Source organism: Dendrobates tinctorius, unplaced genomic scaffold (assembly GCF_039654945.1).
Source record: "Dendrobates tinctorius isolate UK_male_01 unplaced genomic scaffold, ASM3965494v1 ptg000312l, whole genome shotgun sequence".
In the NCBI taxonomy this organism is placed as follows: Eukaryota; Metazoa; Chordata; class Amphibia; order Anura; family Dendrobatidae; genus Dendrobates; species Dendrobates tinctorius.
This window is the reverse complement of record NW_027361979.1, coordinates 5,401,302-5,423,553: the sequence shown is the minus strand read 5'-3', so window position 1 is coordinate 5,423,553 and position 22,252 is coordinate 5,401,302. Positions and strand designations below refer to the sequence as shown.

General features: G+C 41.9%; 1 protein-coding gene across 2 annotated transcripts in view; it reads left to right on the top strand.

The window, feature by feature from the left end:
* The window catches only part of KIF21B (kinesin family member 21B), a 461,259-nt gene that overhangs the window by 61,991 nt on the left and 377,016 nt on the right, over nt 1–22,252 (top strand). For both annotated transcript variants that reach the window (XM_073561060.1, XM_073561059.1), the window contains exons 2-3: nt 21,250–21,472; nt 21,587–21,769. In XM_073561060.1, the coding sequence (XP_073417161.1) occupies nt 21,250–21,472; nt 21,587–21,769 (406 nt within the window). The remainder of the gene's footprint in view (nt 1–21,249; nt 21,473–21,586; nt 21,770–22,252) is intronic.

Genomic DNA, 22,252 nt, shown 5'->3' with positions numbered 1-22,252 from the left:
TCGTTTAGGGCAGACAGAAATAATATGCGAGGCATCTCCACAGAAAAAACACAGCTTATTACGCCTTCTGAACTCCTGACGTTGCGCCCTAGACAAAACTCTATCACATTGCATAGGTTCAGACATTTGTTCAACAGGTGGCAACACCTCTCGTGCAGTTTTGCGTTCACGCCAACGCCGATCAACCTGAATGGCTAATGACATAGAATCGTCAAGACCAGAGGGAACAGGAAATCCCACCATAGTATCTTTTACGGTTTCTGACAAACCCTTCCGAAAGAGAGCTGCCAAGGCACCATTATTCCAGGTAGTAAGGACCGCCCACTTTTGGAATTTTTGACAGTTCAACTCTGCAGAATCCTGACCCTGGCTCAATGCCAACAGGGCCTTTTCAGCCTGATCAATAGCATTAGGTTCTTCGTACAACAGCCCCAAGGCTTGAAAAAATGCGTTCACATTAGTTAGAATAGGATCATCAGGTTTCAAGGAAAACGCCCAATCCTGAGGATCGCCGCGCAGCAAAGAGATGACAATTTTAACCTGCTGTAAGTTTAAAAATTTAGACCGATCCCCAAAAAACACATCAGGAGTAGGGATCTTTGGCTCAGCAACATGTGAATGAGCAAGATAGGTGGAAATTCCCCGCACTTCAGCAGCGAGCTGCTCCACACGATCAGACAATTGCTTCATCTCCATTGAGAAGAAAAAATTCCCCCTACGGCCTCAAAGACATAGAGGAAAAAATATACACACAAAAAAAAAAATTCTGACACTTTTTTTTTTCTTTCCCTTTTTTTTTTTACAATTCTTTCCTGCTATTGAGTACCCTAGAATCTGCGGTATGGCTGGTGATTCTGTTATGAATGAGTCACCAAAGGAGGAAAAAACAAAAATACAAGCTAAGTCCAGAAAACCAGAGAGGTTGGTAGCTATCGGATTGCAGACCCCTGATCCTATTCACCACAACTAACAGTAGCCGTGGGGGGTTCCTACGGTGCCCTAGACCCCTCGTTCACAGCCGGAGAACTAAATAAGCCTAAAGAAAGAAAGGGGAAATCTAAACTGCCCCAGAGCAGACCCCAAAGCAATAGACAGCCCCCAACATGTATTGTCGGTGAAAAGCATGAAAAGCAGATGAAAACACAAACACAGACAAAGACAGGTTGAGAAAACGATGGGGCCCAACTAACTAAATAGGAAAGGACAGAAAAGATGCTTGCTGCAATCCGCAAAAAATCCTACCAAAAATGTCCCAACCGTCTGATAGGGAAAAAGGCCCTGAAGTCGCTAGACTTCAAAATCACTATATCAGCACTCAGGTATATTCTGAAAACAGAGCAAAGAGATAAACTGATCAGAGACAAAAATGGAGCTCAGCCCGTCCCAACAAAGGCAGGCTGAACACAAAACACGAAGCAAACAGACAAAATCTCATTGAAAAATAAGAGAGCAAAAACTTAGCTTTCAGTAGACAGGACTAACTGGTTGCAAGAGCTCAGAGCAGAAAGGATCACCAGCACCCCTGTAGGGCGTCGGCTGCCTTATATCCACTCAGTGATTCCGGGTGTCCAATCAGGCTCCACCTGTTCAGATGACAGGTTCTTCTCAACCCAATCAATTTCACTACCTCCCTTCACCAGCAGAGGGAGTTCATCAGACATCAACGGTGAAGGGGAAAATGAACTCACAACACATGATAGAATTAGGTACACGGCTCAGCAGTCAGTATCACACAGGATAGGGTTAGATACATGGCTCAGCAGACGGTATCACACAGGATAGGGTTAGATACACTGCTCAGCAGTCAGTATCGCATAGGATAGGATTAGATACATGGCTGAGCAGTCAGTAACACACGATAGGATTAGATTCACAGCTCAGCAGAAAGTATCACACAGGAGAGGATTAGGTACACAGCTCAGCAGACGTCACACAGGATAGGGTTAGATACACAGCTCAGAAACAGGATGTGCCAAAGGAGAGGACATTTTCATTCCAAGAATTCCACTCATTCCATCTGATTTGTTTTTTGATTTTAAACACCTCCAGTTTCCAGTTCAACTGCCATTTGCAATGTCCATTAACAATGCTCAGGGACAGTCCTTGAAAGTAGTAGGGATCGATTTGCAATCTCCATGCTTTTCTCATGGACAACTTTACGTGGTCTGTTCAAGAGTTGGAACTGCCAAAAATCTGTTCATCTTTGCACCAAAAGGAAAAAACAAAAATGTTGTTTATCAAAAGGTTCTTGAATGAGTTGAAAATAAAATACTACCAATACTTGGGTAATCGTTTAGTTAATTTGTGTTGCAAATCTGTAGTGTTGAATATATGATGTGAAATGTTTTTATGTGCAATATAATCATTATAACTTGTTATAACTAACCACAGTTGGTTACTATGCCCAGGCAACGCCGGGCTCTTCAGCTAGTGTACATATAAAAAATAAATGAAATAAAATGGTTTACTGTATGTAATCCATGTCTCCTATCTTGTCGGCTTTTGCAATTATTTTACAAAAGCCGACAAATGAATTAACGGCTATTCTGCTATCTATGTCTCTCACAAATATATATGTATGTGTGTGTGTGTGTGTGTGTGTGTGTGTTTTGAAGATTCTTTTGTTTTAAATCGATGTGTACAATTTGTTTTTTACAATGCTATTTTAACATGAGTTTTTACATGGAGAGAACTGCTCTATGTAAAACCTCATGTTAAAATCGCATTGAATATGGATGTCATACGGATGTCATACGCATGTCATATGGAAAAATCACACTGAAATCGCATGACACTCGCATGACAATTGCATACAATCTGTCCGTTTTTTCCATCCAGAAAGCGGACCGTTTTTTTAATCGCAATGGGTATGAACCCTTACCATACATTTAGCAAAAAGACTGTAATTAACTTTTAATAATTTTTACAACCCTAATTATTGAACTATTGAATTAAAGGAGTTAACAATAAATACTAGGTAGCTATAAACCTACATAATGTAGCAAAATGTGGCTGCAGGCCACAGTGTATGTATGACCTGTATGGTTGTCAAATTAGGCTAGTAAAACATTTTTTCTGCAAACATCCCACTCCCAAAAATGACTTAATAAAAAATGCTACAGTGGGGAAAAAAAGTATTTAGTCAGTCAGCAATAGTGCAAGTTCCACCACTCAAAAAGATGAGAGGCGTCTGTAATTTACATCATAGGTAGACCTCAACTATGGGAGACAAACTGAGAAAAAAAAATCCAGAAAATCACATTGTCTGTTTTGTTTTCATTTTATTTGCATATTATGGTGGAAAATAAGTATTTGGTCAGAAACAAAATTTCATCTCAATACTTTGTGATATATCCTTTGTTGGCAATGACAGAGGTCAAACGTCTTCTGTAAGTCTTCACAAGGTTGCCACACACTGTTGTTGGTATATTGGCCCATTCCTCCATGCAGATCTCCTCTAGAGCAGTGATGTTTTAGGCTTTTCGCTTGGCAACACGGACTTTCAACTCCCTCCAAAGGTTTTCTATAGGGTTGAGATCTGGAGACTGGCTAGGCCACTCCAGGACCTTGAAATGCTTCTTACGAAGCCACTCCTTCGTTGCCCTGGCGGTGTGCTTTGGATCATTGTCATGTTGAAAGACCCAGCCACGTTTCATCTTTAATGCCCTTGCTGATGGAAGGAGGTTTGCACTCAAAATCTCACGATACATGGCCCCATTCATTCTTTCATGTACCCGGATCAGTCGTCCTGGCCCCTTTGCAGAGAAACAGCCCCAAAGCATGATGTTTCCACCACCATGCTTTACAGTAGGTATGGTGTTTGATGGATGCAACTCAGTATTCTTTTTCCTCCAAACACGACAAGTTGTGTTTCTACCAAACAGTTCCAGTTTGGTTTCATCAGACCATAGGACATTCTCCCAAAACGCCTCTGGATCATCCAAATGCTCTCTAGTAAACTTCAGACGGACCCGGACATGTACAGGCTTAAGCAGTGGGACACGTCTGGCACTGCAGGATCTGAGTCCATGGTGGCGTAGTGTGTTACTTATGGTAGGCCTTGTTACATTGGTCCCAGCTCTCTGCAGTTCATTCACTAGGTCTCCCCGCGTGGTTCTGGGATTTTTGTTCACCGTTCTTGTGATCATTCTGACCCCACGGGGTGGGATTTTGCGTGGAGCACCAGATCGAGGGAGATTATCAGTGGTCTTGTATGTCTTCCATTTTCTAATTATTGCTCCCACAGTTGATTTCTTCACTCCAAGCTGGTTGGCTATTGCAGATTCAATCTTCCCAGCCTGGTGCAGGGCTACAATTTTGTTTCTGGTGTCCTTTGACAGCTCTTTGGTCTTCACCATAGTGGAGTTTGGAGTCAGACTGTTTGAGGGTGTGCACAGGTGTCTTTTTGAACTGATAACAAGTTTAAACAGGTGCCATTACTACAGGTAATGAGTGGAGGAAAGAGGAGACTCTTAAAGAAGAAGTTACAGGTCTGTGAGAGCCAGAAATCTTGATTGCTTGTTTCTGACCAAATACTTATTTTCCACCATAATATGCAAATAAAATGAAAAAAAAACAGACAATGTCATTTTCTGGATTTTTTTTTCTCAGTTTGTCTCCCATAGTTGAGGTCTACCTATGATGTAAATTACAGACGCCTCTCATCTTTTTAAGTGGTGGAACTTGCACTATTGCTGACTGACTAAATACTTTTTTGCCCCACTGTATGTACATATGATCCCAGCAAAGAGCAAACAGATGAACGGCAAACTAGGGCACACAAATCACCACATTAACAGACGGAGCTATTTATCTGAAGTATTGCGGTATATATTTCAGTCAAAAAATGGAGGTGCTTGCGTGACTAAACATGAATATTTCAATGTGAAATGAAAAAAGAAGAAATATGCAGCACTCACCGATATAGCTGAAAAACTGTGCATCTTTATTTCACATGAATTCCATCAATGAAGCGAGTAATCACGAAACGGCCGTTGTCCGGCACCTCCCTCCCCTAGCATTCCTATAACATCCTGCATGTCCACATATCCATTGATGGAATTCATGTGAAATATAGATGCACAGTTTTTCAGCTATATTGGTGAGTGCTGCATATTTCTTCTTTTTTCATTTCACATTAAGTATGTACATATCCAAAAAGCCAACGCCTGCAACAAGGCACTGTATTGTAGCATGTATAGTTTTAATATTTGATGCGTAAAACAAATATGCAAAAAAAATGTTTTTTAAAAGCACACATGGTGAGGTAGACAGTGGCTGATAAACATCTGGATAAGGGGGAATTTTCCTTTGTATTTTTAAAAAACAATTTTTCCCTCCTTCACAAAAAGCATTAACCAAGAAATGGAGAAGCTCTGTACAGTCACTTTTAACTAGCATGCATACTAACTCTTAATGATACTGATTTCAGATGTTTTTTTCTGTGGCTTTTTTTGCTTTTTACTTTGTAAGGGTATGTGCACACGTTGCGGATTGCTGTGCGGAATTTTCTGCGCAGAATCGGCATCTCTTGGCAAAATCCGCAGGTCAAAATCCGCCCGTTTTCTATGCGGATTTGGCATGCATTTTACACCTGCGGATTCCTATAATGTAAAGGGTGCAAAAATGCTGCGGAATCCTCACAAAGAATTGACATGCTGCGAAAAAAAAAACGGCTGCGTTTCCGCGTGGATTTTTCCGCAGCATGTGCACAGCTTTTTTTTCCCCCATAGAATAACATTGTACTGTAAATCACTTGCAGATCTGCAGCGAATCCGCAGCTGCAGATCCGCTGCAGATCCGCAGCAAATCCGCAACGTGTGCACATACCCTGAGGCTACAGTATGTGCCCAGAATTTTCCTGAGCAAACTGGACCCCTTTGAAGAAAATCCGCATTTTTTTTCGCGTTTTTTTCATGTTTTTTACGCATTTTTTTTCCGGAGCATTCTAATTCAATGAACATAGTGGCAAATCCGGAATTTTCCGCAAAATTAATAAACATGCTGTGTTTTTTTCCGCAATGAGTTTTTTTGCGGAAAAAAACACTGCATGGGCACAAAAATTGCGGAATGCATTCTAATAATGGGATGCTTAATGTATGCATGGGAACACAGCCTAAGGCCGGGGTCACACTAACCGACGTAAAATACGGTCAGTATTTTACATGCGTAATACGGATGAATGGCCCCTAAACAGTGCTCCGTATGTCATCCGTAATCAAGGTGTGGTCGCGTATTTTGCGCATCTAAGCATCCGTATGTAATCCGTATGGCATCCGTATGGCGAGATTTTGTCGCCGCCTTGCAAAGTGGACATATAATGGAGCCCTATGACAGGTTTTATAACACAAACGAAAGAATAGATATAGACACATAGAATGCATATATATACAGTATATACAGTATATATATATATATATATATATATATGTATTCTATGTGTCTATATCTATTCTTTCGTTTCTTTATTAAACCTGTCAGTGTGAGTTTACTGTATAGCGCACTGAATTGCCGGCTTTGCTAAAAGACACCGGGTGCGTATTTCTCGCAAGTCACATGTGTGGTCCGTGTGTAATCCGTATTTTTTGCGCACCCATAGACTTGCATTGGCGTACTACGGGCGTAGTACGCTGACAATCGCAGCATGCTGCGATTGGCACGGAGCGTAGAATACGGATGAGAAATATACGGCTGGTGCGAGGGACCCCATAGAGAATCATTTGTCCGTGTCTAATGCGTGCTTTTAGTGCCTCTCACTCGGCCGTATTCCTCGCCAGTGTGACCCCGGCCTAAGAGTGAAGAATATTAGTTTAGCATTCCTGCTGGCACCTGTCCTATCTCGCTCTCCAATGTCAATTGAATCTCTATTATTACAACAGGGGAGTATACTCACCTTTTCAGTACTGCATTCTGTATTTTATTGCTGAGGTGTTGTCTCTGATGTCCTCTCATTGTCCCAAATCAACCTTAAATCTCTGCTGCATTCCCGTCCTTGGGCTTTTACATAAGCTGAGATAGTCTCTTTGGCATTATGGGGAAGCTGCTATAATCACACCTGAAGTCATGCAAGCCTTTTGTGACTGATACAATCTTCTGCTATGTGTAAAATTGTGGCAGACAATTTTTTCACGAAAATCATTTGAGTTTGCTGGAAACTACGAATTTCACAAAAGCTGACACAAATTCAATTAGCTCATGTCCAGATACAGAAAGCTTTGCAGAAAACATTGAGGTCTGGATTTTTAGCAATGCTTATCCTCTCTTCTTGCTTGAGACTAAAGGATATTTCCTCATTTTAGGTTTTGACTTGGTCTTTGAAGAGGTCTAGAAGTGGTTGTGGCTCAAAACATTGATACATAACCAACAAAGAGCTGGACTTATGTAACTTGATAATACATTTCACAGAGACAGTGGGCTCTACACAACTATTTCTTTAAGAGGGAAGTTTGTAATGTGGGACACAATATCAGAAGACTAGTTCATCATTGTTTTAGTGGAAAAAACTGTGTGACCCCACGTCCATTTTATTAGGTCAGTTGTGGGTTGTCTAAGATAGTATGGAAGATACTTTGCAATATTTGTTTAAAATCTTCATTACTTGGCTTTCTGGGGTTCTCCAGAAACTGATTTTGCAACTTCATTCAAGATTGTCTAAGACTTCAAAATAGCGTAGGAAATCATGCATTTTTGCAGCTTGTAAATTACAAATAGACAGTACGTAGCGAACCATATCATATTTGACCTGAATGCATAAATATACTTAACTTAGTGCTTAACATCATGGTTAGTTGCTGTAATTTCTGTTCTCCAGGCTTTTTTGACCTCAACAATAAGTCTGAAGAAGATATCATCTTTGGTAAGGAGTTGTTTTACAACTAAGTGGGGAATATATTGTAGTGGAGGCCTGAGAATTGGAAAATGCGATGGACCAGCATGTCGAAGAATTGCAGGATGAAATCCAGTCTGGAAACCCAACAAATACAGTGATGCATCTTTTTTTAAAGTTTTTTAGGCAGGATGTGAGATATTTAAGGAAGACCCAATGTAACAAAGATACTTCCACTGTGGAATTTGCACAATGTCGGTGACAGATTTCTGGAGTTTTAACAGTTGGAGGTGCAGTGTGTTTGTTGGGAGATGAGGCTCACAGCGGTGCTGGCAGGGTGACTGAGCCTTCAGTATCAGCATGCTGGTCAGCAAGAATGTATACTAAAGAGAACCTGTCTGCTCTCTCAAAATTGTTTTATGTACAATTAACTGTATAGTGTATTATATAGTTAGGCCTTAAACCTTTATTCATGTTGCAATCAGAAAAATATATTTAAAAAATATATTCATACTTTGTTTCCCACCAGCTGTCTGATCTCAACTGAACAGCAGATGCCCAGTTTCCATGGATATTGTAGAGGAAGGTATAGGAGAAAATTTGTAAAAGAAAGTCAAAGGATAGAATAAATGGACCTTGATTCATTAAAGCTTTTATGCCACAATAATGGTGTAAAAGGCTTCAAAAATAGCAATGTACAGTCATGGCCGAGAGTGTTGGTACTCTTGAAACTGTTCCAGAAACGGAAGTATTTCTCCCAAAAATTCTTGAAATTCTTTGTTATAGACATGTTTATTTCCTTTGTGTGTATTGGAACAGCACAAAAAAAAACACAGAAAAAGGCCAAATTGGACATCATTTTCAAACAAAACCCCAAAAATGGGCCTGGCAAAATTATTGGCACCCTAAGCTTAATATTTGGTTGCACACCCTTTGAAATACAGTAAAGAATTGCAATCAATTTCTTCCTAAAACCATCAGCAAGCTTCTTACACCTCTCAATAGGAATTTTGGAGCTTTCTTCTTTTGCAAACTGCCCCAGGCCTTCTCCCATCAGCAATTTTAAGATCTCTCCACAAGTGTTCAGTGGGATTTAGATCCAGACTGATTGCTGGCCACTTCAGAACTCTCCATCACTTTGTTTCCATCCATTTCTGGGTGATTCTCGAAGTATGTTTGGGATCATTGTCCTGCTGGAAGACCCATGACCTAGGATGCAAATCCAGATTTCTGACACTGGGCACAATATTGTGGCCCAAAATCCTTTGGTAATCTTCAGATTTCATGATGCCTTGCACACAGTCAAACAAAAAAAGGAAGCACACTGTAGCACCATAACATGCAAACATGAAATATGAAAAATGAATTGCATTACTGCATTAGAAATATGAAAAATTGAGAAAGCTTAGTGCATAAAATGGCCATTTTTTGTATACCTGGAAGCCACGTTAAGGCGTTTCTCGTTTTCCAGGTCCCTAACCTAATGCCAATCCTCACTTAGACTAAAGTCTTCATCTGTATAGGAACCTATGTAAATCCTCTCCTTAGACTAAAATCTATATTTCTGTGGAGGGGTAGTGGCCCTCCTATGATTAAAAACGCCTGCGGCTAAAATACGGAGTGATCAGTCAGAAGGTTTTTGAAATTTGTACACAGTCAAGACACCCAGTGCCAGAGGCAGCAAAACAACTCCAAAATAATCTTTAAAACTCCACCATATTTGACTGTAGGTACTTTGTTCTTTTCTTTGTAGGCCTCTTACTATTATCGGTAAACAGTTGAATGATGTGCTTTACCAAACAGCCTATCTTGGTCTCATCTGTCCACAAGATGCTTACCTAAAAATAAAAAATTATGAGTGTCAGAATATGGTGACCAAAAACAAAAAATATTTTTTCTTAAAAAAAGGTCATTTCTTCTGCAAAGGTATCAATATAAACATTATATAAGTTTTGTACTGTGATTGTAGCAACCCACAGAACAAAGACAACATGGCAATCATATTGAATGGCGAATGGCATGTTAAAAAAATAAAAAAAATTCGAATTCCTGTTCTTTTGTGTTTTTTGCCTCCTTGATAGTTAAAAAGTGATCAAAAAGCCGCATTTATCACAAAATGGCAACTGTAAAATTGACAGTTTATTCCATTAAATAAGCCTTCATACAGTTTCACTGATGGAAAATTATATTAAAAGTACTTTAATTGTACAAAAGAGATAACACATAAAACTGTATATATTTGGTATTGCACTACTGATCCACTGAATAAACTATATAAGACTATTACGAAACCTAGAGTGGACCCACTGGATCGCGGTACTGACCGACCCTGGGCGATCTGGCTAGGTGGAACCGACCCCTATACAGGAACTGTTAGGGGCAGGCCCAGGAGGAAGGTATACCACAATAGCTAGTGCCAGAGGATTGGCTTAAGGATAAGGAGAAGAATCAGGGTACTCACCGAGAATGAGACAGAGCTGAGCAGCTGCGGAGAGACACGGGATCCGGGACAAAGCCGAGTTCACAGAGATGAGATCCACGGGGTATGGGACAAGGCAGAGTTCACAGAGGGTGCGAGATCCTGGGCTGAGCAGAGCACAACCTGGCAGGCGTACAGGGACAGAGCAGAGCACGCACTGGAAGCGTACAGGGACAGCAGAGCTTGCACTGGAGGCATACAGAAACAGAGCAGAGAACTGGAAGCGTACAGTGACCTAGGAGAGTACCTACACAGGCAAGTGCAGGAAATAATAATCAGGCGCCGTGGAACGGCTGAAGCCATCTTATATACCTGACACTGGGCACCCAGCGAGATCAATTCTGGGTCAGGACTCTGGCAGAAGCCTAGTGCACCCATCAAGCGCGCAGCCGAGGCCTAAGAGTGCGCATGTGCGGACAGCGAGGAACCTGGGGAGGCTGCAAGGCCCGGGAGCACAGTGCCAGCACGGCGCACCCCGGTCCCGTCACGTCTCCTGCAGAAGTCTATTACGAAACATGCGTTGGCGCGACAGGGACATGTGTGTTATCCCATACAACCAGTAAGTTTATTCTTTTGTCTCCTATATGTGTGAATTGTATTTCTAACCCTTTGTGGGATTCATATTGGTCGTTCAATAGCTAATAGCACTTTTTGTGCAATCAGCATTTAGCACTGTAGCACTTTATTTTGCTAATATTTGCACAGGTCTGTGTAGTTTTACTTATTAGCATAATTTGGGTCATTAGGACTTTTTTGGTCACTATGGCAATTGATCACTTTATTAGAGTCTTGCTTTAGTATTTTTTTCATCATTATTTAAGTATCACTTGCACATTGCTCTTTTCTCTAATTTTTTGCAGCTATTGTGTCTACTATATTGGGTTACATATGGAGCTGTACTTATCTGGCTCTGTTAATTTGTCTTATATTATTGTATTTTATTGATAACATTTGTTCCTGTTCAATTGGTGTCCAGCTGTGTGGTATTACCTGTTATAGATTGTGAATGATTCAATAAAATTCTACCTTTATTATACTCTTTGGTTGTAGTTTATAGACTCCCTTCCTTTTCTATGGTTTAATCGTAATTTTTGAGTTTTTGTCCTTGAAATTTCATTTGGGACTTTTTGTGTTGTATTATTATTTAATGGGGCTGAACATTTAGTTTAAGAAGTGGTTGTCCTGTAGTGGACAACCCCTTTAAGAGTTAATAAAAGCTTGTTAATGAGGGATGTGAACTCAAAATGATGCCACTGAGAAATATAACTTATCCTGAAAAAATCAAACCATCATATGACTATCACCAAAAAAATATAAAAGTTATGGACAGGACAATAGAAAACTAAGAAAACAAAGTCAGACATACAGAACAAAACTGGTGGTGTTGCCAAGAGGTTTATGATAATACTAATAATATACTATGATTTTGTCATGATCCAGGTTGGATGATGACAGTTAAAAGCACATGTAACTTTTTTTTTCTTTAAGCTGTGTGCTTAAACGTGGTTTTTGCCCCCATTGGCCATTGGGATTATTGCACTGGTGTCCTTTGTTCTAAGTTTGCCTCCGGTGGTGGTGAGCATCATTACACTCTGTTTCTTTAGTTTAGTGCACATGATTGTAATGCAGGTGTGATTGCTGGCTCTGCTATAAAAGAGTCACAGGTGTTGCAATCAGCTTTGGTGATAGTATTCATTTCCAACCATCCCTGGTGGAGGAAGGAGCTGGAGAGAGCTCCTTGCAGCACGGTCTGAGCCCTGGTGTGGAAGGAGTCAGAGGGGATTTCCTTGCAGCTCTGATAGAGCTTGGTGGCAGCGTTTCAGGAGGAGAGCTGCATTCTGGTGGTGGACTCTGTTGCCAGGAGCTAGGGCAATAGAGAAAGCTAAGTGGTGTTTCCCTGTGTGTGCCTTTCCTTTATGTGTGTTTCAGTGCAGTGGTGGGATTAGTCTCTGCACCGGCCATTTCACTAGAAAGGGGTAGGTGCAGGGCGAGCTATGGTTTAAAGGTATCCTGAGCGGCGCCCGGTGCAGAATCGGCCTAGGGATCGGTAGGAGTGTAGAGACACTAACTCAGGGGAGTGCAGGAGGTCTCCATATCCCCGTTCCCTATCGCATGGCCCAACATTGTTATTGTGTCCCTGGTGTTTCCCCTTTTTATTTAAATTCGCCCTGCTTGAGGCAGTGTATCCGGTTTTACGTGTATTTTTGAAATTCGCCTGCTGGAGGCGGTGTATCCGGCTGCACGTCTTATTATTTAAATTCGCCCTGCTGGAGGCGGTGTATCCAGCCACACGTAACCATTACATTATCACCAACCATACATTTTTTTCAGCTGAGCCATGGACCCAGTGCAGCCCTTTGCCCAAATGCTACAGACCCTTACTAATGAGATTAGGGGGCTGCGCAGAGGGTTGGTGCGGCAGCTGCGGCTGTTGGTGGGCTCTGGGGGCTTGGTTCAGGAACAGGCTCAGCTAGAACCCAAGATATCCCTCCCTGACAGATTTTCTGGAGGGAGAGATCAAATCTTGGTATTCCAGCAAGCCTGTAAATTGTATTTCAGGCTGCGCCCTCGTTCATCAGGGAGTGAAGAGCAACGGGTGGGAATCATTATGTCCCTTCTTAAAGGGGATCCCCAATCCTGGGTCTTCTCCCTACCGGACGATTCTCCATCATTGGTGTCCGTGAACGAGTTTTTTGCAGCTTTGGCGCTTGTGTATTGGGATCCTGATGGCGTCGCCCTGGCGGAATCTCGACTCCGTAGGTGTAAACAGGGAGCCTGGGTTGCTGAGGAGTACTGCTCAGAGTTTAGGAGATGGGCCACTAACACTCAGTGGAATGACCCTGCACTTAGGAGTCAATTTGTGCAGGGTCTGTCTCCTAAGTTGCAGGATACTCTGGTGCAGTACGCCGCCCCCAGGTCGTTGGAGGCCGCCATGTCCCTTGCCATCCAGGTGGATAGATGCCTTAGGGAGAGACATACACAAAATGTGCCCCCTGTTGTTCTCGCTAGGGAGGAGGACCCACCATTGCAGACGGAGGAACCCAGACAGCCCGGTGTTGTTGGTACAAAAAAGGGGGTGTCTGCGGCTTGTCGTGGTGGGGGGGTATGCTTTTCCTGTGGGAAGCCGGGCCATTTCATGGGAGCCTGCCCAGTACGTGCCAAGTCTCCTGACGAACCCATGCAAGTAGGAGGAGCTAGTTTGTGTACAGAGCTGCCTACGGTTCGGGGAGTGGTGTCGGCATATTTTTACTGTGGGCAGACTGGTCATGTCCTGAAGGCTTGCCCAACCCGCGCCAAATTATTATCTGTGCCATCTGTGAAGCCGCATTCCCCTGGTCGCTTGGATGGAGGTGACCAGGGAGTGTATATTTCCTCCATTTTGCCCTCCCAAGGTACTATGTCAGCAGAGGTGTTGGCTGGCGGCGTACTGGAGGAGATACCAGTGTTTGTGGACAGCAGAGCAGGAGTCAGTCTGGTGGATGCTCGCTTTGTCCAGTCTCATGGCCTGTGGAGTAGGACGCTTGCCCAACCTATAAGCGTCCAGGCCATAAACTCTGTTCCACTGAGCCAGGGGAGCTTGACCCAAGTCGTAGAGAGTATCCATCTGTGTATAGGACATCATGAGGAGTCCTTGTCATGCTACGTCCTGGAGGGAATGCCAGTACCTATTGTTTTAGGCCTCCCTTGGCTGAAAAGACACAACCCGGTAATAGATTGGCGGGCGAGGGAAGCGGTCAGCTGGGGGCAGTCGTGTGAGGGCTGCTGCCTAGGGACTACTGTCTCTGCAGTCTCTCTTCAACCGACCCCTTTCTCTCCAGTGAGAGCAGCAGATGTGCTGCAGGAGAGTAGGGGCAAGTCTCAACCCTCACCATTAGCCAACCCTGGGAGGCGCAGACCTCGTGGTGGAAGGGGTTGGAGGGTGGTGTACCCCGTGGGGAATTGCGGGGGTGTGAGTGGGGTGACACAGGGGGACGCCTCTGTTGTTAATCCCAGAAAGAGTTTACCCGATGGTAACAAACGAATGAGTGGCAATAAACGTTCAGGTCCGGACCTGTGTGTGAACGAGCATGTATCGGTGGCCACCAAGAAACATCCAGTGAAAGTGTGTTGTGGAGTCTTACCAACTCGGGTTACCCCCAAACATACACATACACAACTCGTTCCCCAGGTCGGCGCTTCGGAGATGCCTGGTGCCTCCAGAACATACATTGCCAATATCAGCGGTGTTCGTTTGTCATCAACCTGACATGCAGGTAGTTGCAGGGGTGAACTCTGGATCTGGGCGTCCCCACTGTATGTGGTTCCCTGATGAGGAGCGGTCTTGAGGGTCCCGAGGCCCCTCATAGAGGGAGGGTACTGTCATGATCCAGGTTGGATGATGACAGTTAAAAGCAAATGTAACCTTTTTTTTTCTTTAAGCTGTGTGCTTAAGCGTGGTTTTTGCCCCCGGTGGCAATTGGGATTATTGCACTGGTGTCCTTTGTTCTAAGTTTGCCCCCGGTGGTGGTGAGCGTCACTGCACTCTGTTTCTTTAGTTTAGTGCACATGATTGTAATGCAGGTGTGATTGCTGGCTCTGCTATAAAAGAGTCACAGGTGTTTCAATCAGCGTTGGTGATAGTATTCATTTCCAACCATCCCTGGTGGAGGAAGGAGCTGGATAGAGCTCCTTGCAGCACGGTCTGAGCCCTGGTGTGGAAGGAGTCAGAGGGGATTTCCTTGCAGATCTGATAGAGCTTGGTGACAGTGTTTCAGGAGGAGAGCTGCATTCTGGTGGTGGACTCTGTTGCCAGGAGCTAGGGCAACAGAGAAAGCTAAGTGGTGTTTCCCTGTGTGTGCCTTTCCTTTATGTGTGTTTCAGTGCAGTGGTGGGATTAGTCTCTGCACCGACCATTTCACTAGAAAGGGGTAGGTGCAGGGCGACCTAGGGTTTAAAGGTATCCTGAGTGGCGCCCGGTGCGGAGCCGGCCTAGGGATCGGGAGGAGTGTAGAGACACTGACTCAGGGGAGTGCAGGAGGTCTCCATATCCCCGTTCCCTATCGCAGGGCCCACCATTGTTATTGTGTCCCTTGTGTTTCCCCTTTTTATTTAATTTTGCCCTCCTGGAGGCCGTGTATCCGGTTTTACGTGTATTTCTGAAATTCGCCTGCTGGAGGCGGTGTATCCGGCTGCATGTCTTAATATTTAAATTCGCCCTGCTGGAGGAAGGTGTATCCAGGGTTGCGTGTGTCATAAATTCGCCCTGCTGGAGGTGGTGTGTCCAGCCACAGGTAACCATTACAGTTTTGAACAGAACAGCAAACCAACAATAACACTATCATTTAACATAGATAATCAATTGTGATCTTACAAAATACCATAAGTATCAGTAGCAGGATTTATGAATGGAAATTCAGCAATTTGCAATTGTACGCTCATGGATAAAATTGTAAGTACCCCTCGTTTAATGACAGAAAACCCCACAATGGTCACAGAAATATCTTGAATCTGACAAATGTAATAATAAATCAAAAATCTCTGAAAATGAACAAATGAAAGTCAGACATTGCTTTTCAACCATGCTTCCACAGAAATGAAACTCATGAAATAGGCCTGGACAGAAATGATGGTACTCCTGAAAATAATGTGACAAAAGGGGCATGATAAATCAAGGTGTGTCCACTAATTAGCATCACAGGTGTCTACAATCTTAGAATCAGTGAGTGGACCTGTATAGAGGGCTACAGATACTCACTGTGCTGTTTGGTGACGTGTGTATCACACTCAACATGGACCAGAGGAAGCGAAGGAAAGAATTGTCTCAGGAGATTAGAAAGAAAATTATAGACAAACATTTTAAAGGTAAAAGTTATAAGACCATCTCCAAGCAGCTTGATGTTCCTGTGACAACAGTTGCACATATTATTCAGAAATTTAAGCTCCGTGGGACTGTAGCCAACCTCCCAGGACATGGCCGCAGGAGCAAAATTGATGACAAATCAAAGACACGGATAATACAAATGGTAACAAAAGAGACGAGAAAAACTTCTAATCAGACTAAAGGTGAACTTTAAGCTCAAGGAACATTAGTGTCAGATCATACCATTCGTCGTTGTATGAGCCAAAGTGGACTTCATGGGAGACGACCAAGGAGGACACCATTGTTGAAAAAAATTCATATAAAAGTCAGACTGGAATTTGCCAAACTACATATTGACAAGCCACAAAGCTTTTGGGAAAATGTCCTATGGAATCTTTTTGGCAAGGCACATCAGCTCTATGTTCACAGACGGAAAAATGAAGAATATCAAGAAAAGAACACTGTCCCTACTGTGAAACGTGGAGGTGGCTCTGTTATGTTCTGGTACTGCTTTGCTGCATCTGGCACAGGGTGTCTAGAATCTGTGCCGGGTACAATGAAATCTCAAGACTATCAAGGGATTCTAGAGAGAAATGTGCTGCCCAGTGTCAGAAAGCTTGGTCTCAGTTGCAGGTCATGGGTCTTGCAACAGGATAATGACCCAAAACACACAGCTAAAAACACCCAAGAATGGCTAAGAGGAAACATTGGACTATTCTGAAGTGGCCTTCTATGAGCCCTGACCTAAATCCTATTGAGAATCTTTGGAAAGAGATGAAACATGCCTTCTGGAAAAGGCAACTTTCAAACATGAGACAACTGGAGCAGTTTGCTCTTGAGGAGTGGGCCAAAATGCCTGTCGAGAGGTGCAAAAGTCTCATTGACAGTTACAGGAATCGTTTGATTGCATTGATTGCCTCAAAGTTTGTGCAACAAAATGTTAAGTTAAGGGTACCATCACCTCTGTCCAGGCCTATCTCATGAATTTTATTTTTTTTTAAATTCTGTGGAAGCATGGTTGAAAAGCAATGTTTGATTTTCATCTGTTCATTTTCATACATTTTTTTAAAATTTTTAATTTAAGTATAGCAGGGAAAATAGTACAAACAGTTAGAAAATAAACACCTAATACAATTCAGCATTAAGTTGTATGTACCATCCATAGGGGAGAAGAGAGAAGCTTGGGGGGGGGTCATGGGTAAAAGGAGGAAGAAAAAAAAGGGGGAGAGGGAGGAGGGTTCAAGCAATAAATCAAACAAGGTATCATAGGGGAGGGGGGGGAATTATCAACTATAAACAGTAAAGAGGAAGTACACAAAATTGAATGATATAGCATATAGCCAAGCTAACAAATTCGCCAGGGGGTAAGTATATAAGGGCCAGAGACATATGGACAATCGTGGAAAGCAAGAATAGTAATAGTGCAAAGGTGACAAAAAAGGATCTTAGTCATCCAGAGAGCATGGACAAATATAAGCTATGTCTTTACACTTGAATTGTAATTATGTGATTGCTTTCAAGGAGCCCAAGTTTTGCTATATATTTCGTGGGTGCGCGTTTCCCAACTGGTGAGTTCATCCAGGTGGGAAACTTGATTCACCTTAGAGATCCTTTCGTGGAAGGTGAGAGGGGACTTGTGCCTCCAGTGCAGAGCAATTAAGTGTTTAGCTGCGCTGATTAGTAAAGGGAGAAGGCCATGTTTCAATGGTTTAAAGCTTTTGGATGGGCATGACAACAGAGCTTCTGTAGCTTGTAGGTCAGAAGTAAGGAGCTGTAATTTTTTAAGTTCTCTGTTAATATTCGACCAAAAGTCACTAAGCATCGTGCAGTCCCAAAAGATGTGAGTGTGGTGACCCGTATCTGTATGGCATCTCCATCAAGCGCTACTTTCTAATAGGTCCATATGGTAGAGTTTGGCTGGTGTCTTATGCCATCTAGTTAGGATTTTATAAGAGTTTTCCTGGAGGAGGATACACCTAGAGAAGCCTTGTGTGTTAAGTAAAATTTTGGAAATTTGTTCCTCAGAGAAACTATTATTGAGTTCCAACTCCCAGGAGTAAATGAAGGAAGGTTTAAGTGTGAAGAAAGGGGTGATAAGACGGGAATATAGACTTGAGATAATCTTGAGTCTCGGAGGTGGCAATTTAGCCAGTATATCCAACCAGGACCATCCAGATTTAGATGGGTATTGTTGTCTAAATTGACGAAGTGTTCATCTGATATGTTGTTGCTGAAGGAAGTTTTTGGGTTGAGCAAGAACATTTCGAGGCCAGTTGTTATCTTTCAGAATCTTATTATCATAGAAGTGATTTAAGTTTTCTTTAGGTAGTGCCAACCAAAGATTATAAAACTATCATTGAAACTGGGTTCAAGGAGATATGGTATGGAGTCGATGGGTACAACACAGATGGAAAAGAAGTAGTTGGAAGTTCATTAATCATTAAGTGTCTAATCTGGAGTGTAGTTGTGAGGATTTCATCCAATTTTAGGGCCTCAGGGGGTTTTGCTTGGGACCATATCTATGGTATCCCTTTAGCCTGTAATAGAACTAAGTCTAGATCATCTCGATCTCCCTTCTCCCAATTGAAAGCTATTTTCAATCATCTACCCAAGTGTATAGCTCTGTAATAAGTGTGAGGGTCTCGGACTCCCAGGCCTCCCGAAGATTTCGGGTAAGAGAGGAATTGTCCATCTGTACTGTGAAGCACCGTCCAATTTACCTTGTTGCATTTGGTTGAATCTGAGCAGAATGTATAACCCTGTACACTTCAGAATGCATGCTGCCCATGCCATCACACTGCCTCCACCATGTTTTACAGAGAATGTTGTGTGCTTTGAGTAATGAGATGTTCTAAGCCTTCTCCATTCTTTTTTTTTACATCCTACTGGTACAAGTTTATCTTAGTTTCTTCTGTCTAAAGAATGCCTTTCCAGAACTGGTCTGGCTTCTTTAGATTTTTTTTTGCAAAGACTAATCTGGCCTTTCTATTTGTAAGGTACATTAATGATTTCATGACTAAGGGTGCGAAGTCACCAGAAACGCGTTGATAACGCAAGCATTTCATTTCTTGTGCTGGCATTTTAACCTCGTATTTTGTATGGATTGAAGTGAATAAGGGAAATACTATTTTTTCACTACATCGTGGAGCTGGACAATTCCTTCTTTTTTATGCTACAATACAAGAATCCCTGACACGACGGGTCCGCGCTCCGATGCCTTAAGATGCCTTGTCTGGTGAGCTGGGTTTTCTATTGAATTAATGATTTGCACCTTATAGTGAACCCTCTTTATTTGTTCTCATGAAGTCTTCTCTTTATGATAGACTTTGGTACTGAAACAGCTACTTCCTGGAGAGTGTTCTTCACTTGGCTGGATATTGTGAAGTGGTTTTTCTTCACCATGGAAAGGATTCTGTGATAATCCACCACTGTGTCTTCTGTAGACGTCCAGACCTTTTTAAATTCCAAAGCTCACCAGTGCGCTCTTTTTAGCAGAATATACCAAAATGTTTATTTGGCCATTCCTAACATTTCTGCTATTTCTCTGATGGTCATCTTTTTTTCAGCCTAAAATAGGTATTTTTCACTTCGATTGAGAGCTTCTTTGACCACATGTTGTTGGTTCACAGCAACATCTTACAAATTCAAATGTCACACCTAGAATCAGCTCCAGACCTTTTACTTACTTAATTGATGATGGATTAAATAGCCTATGCAGCTCACTAAAGAGGTTTGAGATAATTGTTCAATTACTTTTAGCTCCTTCAAAAATAGGCAGCTACATACAGTATTGAAGAGCTGTAATTCCTAAACGCTTACTCCAATTAGTATGTGAATACCCTCAAATTAAAGCTGAGAGTATGCACTTTAAAACCATATTAATTATATTTGTATCGTGAGAATGTTTTGGTAAACAGCTAAAATGTCAACATTTGTGTCACAGTCCAAATATTTCTGGACCTAACTGTATGAGGTGCTTCAATTTGTAGTTTCTGAGGCTGGTAATTCTGTGGAACTTATCCTCTGCAGCAGTGGTAATTCTTGGTCCTCCTTTTCTGGGGTGGCCCATATGAGAACCAGTTTCTTCATAGCGATTAATGGTTTTCATGAATTGATGATACTCTCAATGTTCTAGAAATGCTCCTGATCTTCATTTCTCAAACTGATGATGAATTGTCATTTCTTTTTCCTTAGTTGCCATATTTTGGCTTAGAACAATTGTGGAATAGGGCTCAGTACTGTATTGTTTACCAACATTGCCTCTGCAAAATGTACCTGATGGTCACAAAAAGTTCATACATCTTTATTGGAAGCCATTCTCTTATTATGCTGTTATTGGATACTATTATCAGAGTTAAAGGAAAATACTGTGAGAAATCTAAGTTTTAACAGACATTCTGGTTTATTTTTACAAGTGCTGCGTTATTCTTTGTTTCTATATGTGTTCCTGTTATGTGTTGCTACTTGAATTACTCTGAATCAACAATGTGCAAATTGCAATAAGAACAAGGAAAACAGTTGCATGAATAGGTCTGTCCAGACTTTTGACCAGTTCTGTATATTCAAAAATTAAAATCCGCAATTTTGACACTGGCAGCTAAAGCTCACACCAGACTGATTTCTTCACTATCATTATTATATTATTATAGTCATTATCATTACAGACATGATTATCATGAAAGGTAACACCTCTAATATAGTATATAACACACCTCCATTCACAATAGGTGATGGTCACAGCTTACCTGCTCCTCCTCCTTTCACACTGACTTTGTCTAGATCACAGCATGTCTAGAAAGCTATCCTGTGGATATAAATGTGTGAGAGCCAGACTATTGGTGCTTAATATTAATTTGTTCATTTGTCTGAGTCTAATATTAAATTTAGTAGCCAGTATGATAATTGTAAGATTAATGATTTTTTAAATAAAGATAGTGATATGGTAAAGAAAATATATATATATATTTAACATAACATTTTTTTTATTAAACATTAGGTCATTTTCTATTGACTTATTTTCTTTAAAAATAAAGAAAATGTGGACAAGTCTTTTATTTCATAATGCTATACTTTGCCAATACATTTCTTTTTTACTGATTCATTTAGGATTCGTCCTCAAAGCAATAAAGAACAGGCTGAAGGATGCCACATATGCACATGGGTTTACCCAGGAGAACCCCAGGTACTTTTGGGTAAGGACAAGGCCTTCACTTATGATTATGTGTTTGACATAGAAACTGAACAAGTCAAAGTCTACGATACTTGTGCGCGTGGTTTGGTGGAGGGTTGCTTCCAGGGCTACAATGCTACAGTTCTGGCTTATGGTCAGGTAAATATGGCATATTTTTTCTCTACTTTATATCTGTCATTTCTATTTTATTTCATAGATGTTTTATATCCTTTTTTTAACAGTGTAATTTTTGCATGATTTTAACGATTTCAGACTGGTGCAGGAAAAACACATACAATGGGCAGCGGCTTTGATCTTATGGTTAGCGAAACAGAGCTTGGTATCATTCCTCGCGCTGTCCGTCAGCTATTTGGAACAATCCAGGAGCGTGTAGGTGCATCTCGTGCAAATGGGCTCCCGGTACCCATATTTAAAGTCAGTGCACAATTTCTTGAGGTAAGTGAGATCGTGACTATACAGCCAGTATATAAGTACTAAGTTCTCATGAACTCTCATTGTGGTCAGTCATTAGCGGGACAGTGACTAAAGGCTGCTCTGACACGCACACCCCACACGCCCATATACACTGTATCCTCCCACCTAGCAATCAAGGAAAATAACAGTGTAGACTGCAAGCTTCAACAAATGCTGTTTTACTTTGTCATGATCCTTTCCGCTCCCTTAAACAGGTTGTCCACAGTTAATTTTAATTTGCTCAAGATTTGATGATGTTAAAAATATCAAATAAAACAATACTCACCCTTCCCTACTCTGGCACCAGATCTCCGTTACTGCTCCCCTCTTTGTTGACAGGCTGAAAGATTGATGTCATGATCACAGCGCAACATGATCATAGGACGCAGAAAGTGTCTCAACCAAAGATTTCGACTAGTGCCTGCCTAGCATTGTGTACCTCCCTGCGGTATAAATCCCACACTC